Source organism: Nicotiana tomentosiformis, chromosome 5 (genome assembly GCF_000390325.3).
Source record: "Nicotiana tomentosiformis chromosome 5, ASM39032v3, whole genome shotgun sequence".
NCBI lineage: Eukaryota > Viridiplantae > Streptophyta > Magnoliopsida > Solanales > Solanaceae > Nicotiana > Nicotiana tomentosiformis.
The window spans coordinates 66,234,739-66,242,442 of NC_090816.1; the positions used below are offsets into that span (position 1 = coordinate 66,234,739).

General features: G+C 42.9%; 1 protein-coding gene across 1 annotated transcript; it reads left to right on the forward strand.

The window, feature by feature from the left end:
• The first annotated feature begins 1,917 nt into the window (after positions 1–1,917).
• LOC138892507 (uncharacterized) lies at positions 1,918–2,376 on the forward strand. Its single transcript, XM_070176232.1, has one exon. The coding sequence runs from the start codon at positions 1,918–1,920 to the stop codon at positions 2,374–2,376; it is 459 nt and encodes a 152-aa protein (XP_070032333.1).
• The last annotated feature ends 5,328 nt before the right edge of the window (positions 2,377–7,704 follow it).

Sequence of the window (7,704 nt, forward strand, 5' to 3'; positions counted from 1 at the left end):
AGGGTTCTACGAGCAGCTACCCAGATTATCAGGTTCCTTCAAGGCGAGGTTGTTGCGAGTGTGGGGACTTGAATTATCTCAAGAGGGATTTCCCTAGACTTCTTGGCAAGGTCTCATAATAGATCTCATAGCCTATGATTTCAGCACCAACAGCTGCACCATACACACAACAAGCTAGGGGTGGGACTCAGGCAGTTTGAGGTTGCCCTAGAGGGGGAGGTCGATCAGGTGGTAGTCAAGCCAGTTGCTATGCATATTCAGCTAGTCCAGATGCAGTTGCTTTTGACGCCATGATCATAAGTATTGTTTCAGTGTGACACGAGGATGCTTCAGTGTTATTTGACCCTGGTTCCACTTATTTATATGTGTCATCATGCATTGCTTGTTATATGGATATGCCTCATGATTCCTTAGTTATACATGTGCATGTATCTATGTTGGTGGATGATTCTAATATAACAACATGGACAACTTCTAGGTATTGTATGGTTGCTTCTTCTCCTATTTACAACATCATCAACATACTACACATATTGACAAGCATAAAAACAATAAGAACAATATAACCAAGCTATTCCCCATGATTTCGAGCCATATGAAGTCATATAAACAACTCTAAAATAGTCCAATAAGAGACAACGACTTCTTATACAATTTCATGTTCTATCTTCTAATTCTTCATCCAAATAGCTTAACCAAAACATAGATAAGCTTAATCCCAAGAAATAGGGTGTTATACATACCTTAAATAATCAGAACAAAGTCGAACCAAAGCTTCCCTTAGCTTACAAGCACCATTAAATATATCACAACACCATAGGGACTCTCTTCTTCACTTAGGCTAACTTTTAAAGCTAGGTTTAGGTAAAACCACCTTGGATTCGACTTGGAACCTTGGAGAGCTTTTAGGGAAGTGTTGAGAGAGTTTGGGAACTGTCCTTGGTTGGAAATGACCAGAAATGAGCCGTCCAACCCCTTTAAAATGTTAAAGGGTCATCCATCGCCTAAGTGGGTCCCATTGGGAACTGCTTGCGCGGTCTCACGAAAAAACGTGAATATCTCTCTACTTGGATGTCGTATTGACAAAATATTTTATGATCTAGACATAGATATTCAATTTAGTAGGTGGATCATCCTATAATTACAAGTATATTGGGAGAAACGATCAACTACATTTGACCTAATTTTCAACACATTTATGAATGTAACTTCTGATGACCTTTGCCAAATTTTGTTCTACAACTTGCTTGACTTCAAAATTTAATACACGACTATCATAAGACTAAAATAACTCATAAAATAACCTCCTTATCATGTTATGCACACTAGTATCACCCCAAAAGTATATGTTATAACATTCCGAACTTGTCGACATTCGACGAAGCTTATTTTCTTCAATTTGTTTAGCTTCTAAGACTTTCAACCCTCTTGGTACTTGTTATACATGATATTAATGATTTATAACCTCCAAGGTAACATGATTAACTTACTTATGTACTTTCAAAGACGGTCTCATTTCTGAGTTTTTAATTGACTTATGACGTACTCTCACGTACGAAAACATGGGGTGTAACACACACAACTAGTTAGGGGTGGGACTCAGGAGGTTAGGGGTCACCCTAGAGGGGGAGGTCTATCAAGTGGTGGTCACACCCATTGCTATGAATTTCCATCCAGTCCCGAGGCAGTTGCTTCTAACACCGTGATCACAAGTATTGTTTTCGTGTGCCACATGGATGCTTCAATGTTATTTGACCCTGGTTCCACTTATTCATACGTGTCATCATACTTTTCTCGTTATTTTGATACGCCTCATAATTCCTAAGTTATGCAAGTTCATGTATCTACGCCGGTGGGTGACACTTTTTTGTGTACCCTATGTATAGGTCATGTGTGGTGACTATTGGGAGTTATGAGATGAGAGTTGACCTTTTTCTGCTTAGCATGATTGATTTTGACGTGATCTTGGGCATGGATTGGTTTTTTCCAAATCATGCTATCCTTGATTTTCATGCTGTGATCATGGCATTCGCAATGCCGCGGGTGCTGAGGTTGGAGTGGAGAGGCTCCCTAGATTACGTTTCTAGTAGAGAGATTTCACATTTGAAGGCTCAACGGATGGCTGAGAAGGGATATTTGGAATATGTGGTCTTCGTGAGGGATGTTAGTGCCGATACTTCTACCGTTGAGTCAGTTCTGGTAGTGACGGATTTTCCAGATATGTTTCCTGTAGACCCATCGAGCATGACATTCGATAGGAATACCGATTTTGGTATTGATCGGGTACCGGGCACTCAACCCATCTCTATTCCGCCGTATTACTTGGCACTAGTGAAGTTGAAGGGAACTAAAGGAACAATTACATGGGTTACTTGATAAAGGCTTCATCTAGCCTAATCTGTCACCTTGGGGTGCACCAATTCTATTTGTGAAGAAGAAGGATGGTACTATGCAGATATGTATTGATTATAAGCAGCTGGACAAATGGATGGCTGAGAAGGGATGTATGGCATATTCGGCCTTTGTGAGGGATGTTAGTGTTGATACTCCTACAGTTGAGTCATATCTGGTAGTGAAGGATTTTTAGATGTGTTTCCTGTAGACCCATCGAGCATGACACTCGATAGGAATACTGATTTTGGTATTGATAGGGTACTGGTCACTCAACCCATCTCTATTCCACCTTATCGCATGGCACCGGTGAAGTTGAAGGAAACTAAAGGAACATTTATAGGAGTTACTTGATAAGGGCTTCATATGGTCTAGTGTGTCACCTTGGGGTGCACCGGTTCTATTTGTGGAGAAGAAGGATGTTACTATGCGGATGTGTATTGATTATAGGTAGCTAAACTGTAAGGACCCATAAAAATTTAAACCAAAAACTTGGGGTTTTGTGGTGCCAAGTTAGATTCCTGCGTTACTGAGAGAAAAATATTTCGCAGAAGAACGCATTTCTGCGGCCCATTATGCGGCTGCATAATCACTCTGCGGACTGCATAATGGCCGTAGGGTGAAGCAATAAGTTTGGCCAACTTGAGGTCATTTTTCGCAGAAGAACGCATTTCTGCGGCCCATTATGCGACCGCATAATTGATATGAGGACCGCATATCGATCGCATAATCCCTCTTGAGTTTTTATAGGGGGAGTTCTGCGGTGCATTATGCGACCGTAGAACGAGTATGCGGACCGCATACTGATCGCATACCTAGGCCGTAAGTTCAGGCCCCTGAGGGCCATTTATGCGGTGACTTTGCGGACCGCATAACCATTATGCGGTCGTATATGTGACCGCAGACCTGTGTCGGGGCACTATTTTTCTTAATTTAAAACCAGACCCCCATTCCGTTAAAACACCCCATTTAGTCTATTTTGAGCTCATTTATGATATTTATAGTATGAGAGAGAGAGAGGGTTCTAAAATGAGGAACTAATTTTCATTAATCAATCTTCATACATCACTCAAAGCTTGAAAATACTCAAGTAGAGCACTCAATTTCTTCATCCAAAAAGGTAAGACTTCATCACCCCAGCTCTTAATTTCAAACATAGGTATAATGGGGTATTAATAGGATGGTCCATGTGTGTTAGGGTTGTTTATATTGCATGCATGTGATAAAGAGTGTCGGAAAAATAAGAAGTGAACTAGAACCATGAATGTTTTCCTAATTTTGGGTTCAATTTGTATATTGCTTAAATAGATTGAGGTTGCTAAGGGTTTTGGAAAATTGTAGAGTCTAAAGAAGTGCAATTGAGGTATGTATGGCTAACTCTTTTCTTCCTAGAATCGAACTCCTGGTATCCGAATGATTGGTGTAAGTTCCGACTTGATCTTACTAGAATTGTTTGCCTTAGTGTGTTGGATTGAAAGATGTATGTTCCCTCATTGTTTTAGATATTTACCATGTCATTATGCTATTTGAGGACGTATCTATGATTTTCCAAGTTCCTTCCCTTATGTGTGCAATGCCTTATATGATGGTACTTATAGACACGAATGATGACGTTATTTGATTGAATAAAAAGGGAAAGACTTGAATTGTAAAATGTGCCCAAGTGCCAAGAACTATTTAATAAATGAGGCTGTTTGTGCCATGTAATGAAAGATGGGAAAGAGATGTGAATTGAGTGAACAATTGGAAGAGGTTATGTCTCAAGTGAGATGGCTTAGTCGATCGGGTCAAGATCGGACGCCATGCCGTACACATGGTGGCATTTGTGTTGGAACTATTGATTTTCATTGTGGATATGGATATGTCTCACTTGGGATGGCTTAGCCAGTCGGGCCGAGTCTGGACTCTGTGTAAAAACACGATGGCATTATGAGTTGTGGCTTTGGCACTAAAGATTATTAACCTAAAAAGATGAATAGATTGAATTGGGAATTGTGTGATCCTTATTTGGTGTTTTCTTGTATTTTCATGAAGTACTAATTGATTATTGTGACTGCCTTCTCATTGTTTCACTGTTTATTCTACTGAGATTGGTGTTTGCCTTACATACTAGTACTATTCGACAGTACTAACATCCCTTTTGCCGGGGGCACTACATCTTTTAATGGATGTAGGTGGTTCTATCGCAGATAGCGTTGATCGCAGATAGTGGTGTTCTCCCTCACACTCATCACAGCAGCCTTGGTGAGCCCATTTCTTCCTGGGGTCATGTAGTCCTTCTTTTGTATAAGTTTTTACATTTTGAGGTATAGCCGGGGCCTTGTTGCTGGCATTGTCATGTTGCTCTTTTGTATCCTTAGAGGCTCCATAGACGTTTTTGTGGGTCATGTACATATGTTGGGGTGTCGTTGGATCGAGTTGTATTTTGGGAACTTAACTATGGCATAATGCATATAATGAAAAATGAACTAGCAACGTTTATATATTTATATAACTGACCTCTCCCCTGTTTTACAAATGGTGACGCATTCCCTTATTGGATCATGAATTAGTCGGGTAGGAAAGGTTTTCTAGGATTGCTCGACCTGGTTCACTCGGTTGAGCGTCGGTCGCGCTCCCCGAGGTTGGGGCGTGACAAAATTGGTATCAGAGCCTAAGGTTTTAAAGTGTCCTAGGATGTCTCGGAGTCGTGTCTAGTAGAGCCCTTCTTATCGGTGTGTTGTCGACCACATCTATATTTAGGGGGCTACTTGGACATTTAAGAATGATACCCTTCATTGTTGTTCTATATCGTGCGATAGAGCGGAACGTGAGGTTGTTTTCCCCTAACTCGTGCATTGTTCTAACTTTTAGTAAATGGCACATAAGAAGAGAGCGAGAATTGGCCAAGAAGCAAATACCACCCCAGTAGTGGTTGTTGATCCCTTGCTTGATAATGCGGGTGAGGATAATCACCCTACTATCACACTGCCTGATTCATCTACTACAGAACAGACTACCCCAGTTCCTACACCTGTGGAGGATGCTACAACCCTCCCGCCGATATACCTATTCCGCCTCCAGCCCCAGCTCCTGGTCCCGGTATTTCTGATGGGGATCTTAGGGGAGCTATTAAGATGTTGACACAGTTAGTAGCTTCCCAGGCTCAGAGGTCAAATGTTGTACCCACCTCATTTAGCTTGCAAGGAGATTCTTCCGGTTCCAGGGTTAACAGGTTCCTTCAGTTAGACCCTCCAATGTTCACTGGAACTGATCCCGCGGAGGACCCTCAGGATTTTATTGATGAGATGCATAAGACTCTCCGAGTTATGCATGCTACGGAGATAGAGGGAGTAGAGTTGGCCTCCTATCGTCTAAAAAGGGTGGCATATTCCTGGTTTGAGATGTGGGAGGATTCCCGCAAGGAGGGGAGCCCTCCGACGGGATGGAGTGAGTTTGCGGATGCCTTCATAGACCATTTCTTGCCTGTCGAGACTAAGACAGCTGTGTTGTGGGGTTTGAGACCCTTAAACAGGGTAGTAAGAGTGTGGGGGAATATCACATGGAGTTTGTGCGCCTGTCAAAGTATGCTGATCATATGATGCCGACTATGGAGACTAGGGTTTGTCGATTTGTGTAGGGCCTTAGCCCTTTAGTTATTAATGAGGCTGCCACAGCTGCTCTAAATTCTGACATGAACTTAGAAAGACGGTGGCATTTTCCCAAGCTACAGAGGCTCAAGAGTTAAAGTTCAGGATGGAACGGGAAAGTAGTAGTAGGGCACGATCAGCGGGCAACCTTGGGGATTCATTCGGAGGTGGGAGATCAGCTTTTCGGGGAGGATCATCAGGGCCATCCCAGTCATATGCGCAATCTTCAGCTAGTGCCCCGGCATACGGGCACAGTCAGTAGTAGGGGAGTCTCTTTAGGCCCGGTCAGGGCAGCAGGGGGTCCCACCATCAGGGCTGATCAGGAGGGAGATTCCAGCAGCAGCAAAGGGCCCCATGCCCTAAGTGTGGGAGGATACATTCGGGAGTCTGCTACCTGGACATGCCAGTATGTTAAAGATGCGGAATGAGAGGCCATATTCAGAGGGAGTGTCGTGCATCCCGTCAGGGTGCAGGCAGGGGCACAACTCAGTCATCAAGTCCTACAACTACTACATCTTTAGCACCCCTTCCAGCTCGAGGCTCTCTAGCACCCACAAGGCGTGGTGCAACTAGGGGTGGTGCACAGAGTTCGGGAGGACCCAGCCGATTCTATGCTATGAGTGGTCTACAGAGTGCAGAGGCTTCACCAGATGTCGTCACAGGTATATTAACTGTTCAATCTCATGATGTGTGCGCTCTTATTTATCCCGGATCTTCTTTGTCCTATGTTACTCCTTATGTTTCTACGAGCTTCGAAATAGAACCGAAACAGCTTCATGAGCCGTTCTCTGTATCTACTCCGGTTGGCGAGTCTATTATGGCCGCATGAGTTTATAGGGATTGTGTTGTCACGGTGCGTGGTCGGGATACAATGGCTGATCTTATAGAACTAGGGATGATTGATTTTGACGTAATAATGGGAATGGATTGGCTTTATTCATGTTTTGCCAAACTCGATTGCCGAGCCAGAATCATGAGGCTTGAGTTTCCTAACGAGCCAGCTGTTTAATGGGAGGGGAATAATGTTATGCCAAATTTAGGTTTATTTTTTACCTTAAGGCCACAAAGATGATCAGGAAGGGGTATATTTACTATTTGGTTCGAGTTTTGGACACCACTGCTGAGGTGCCTACCCTTGAATCTGTACCAATTGTGAATGAATTCCCTAATGTATTTCCAGATGAGCTCCATGGAATTCCTCCAGACAGGGAGATTGATTTTGGGATTGACGTGATGTTGGGCACGCAGCCTATATCCATTCCACCTTATAGAATGGCGCCGACAGAATTAAAAGAGCTAAAGGAACAACTAAGGGATTTGCTAGAGAAAGGTTTCATCCGACCGAGTGTGTCGCCTTGGGGCGCACCGGTTCTATTTGTCAGGAAGAAAGATGGATCGCTGCGAATGTGTATTGATTACCGGCAACTCTACAAAGTCACAATCAAAAACAAATACCCATTGCCTAGGATAGATGATTTGTTTGATCAATTACAAAGTGCTAAGTTCTTCTCCAAAATTGATTTGTGGTCCGGGTACCATCAATTGAATGTAGGGGAGCAGGATATTCTGAAAACAACTTTCAGAACTTGGTATGGGCACTTTGAATTTTTTGTAATGTCTTTCAGGCTAACAAATGCCCCGGCAGCCTTCATGGATCTTATGAATCGAGTCTTCAAGTTGTTCC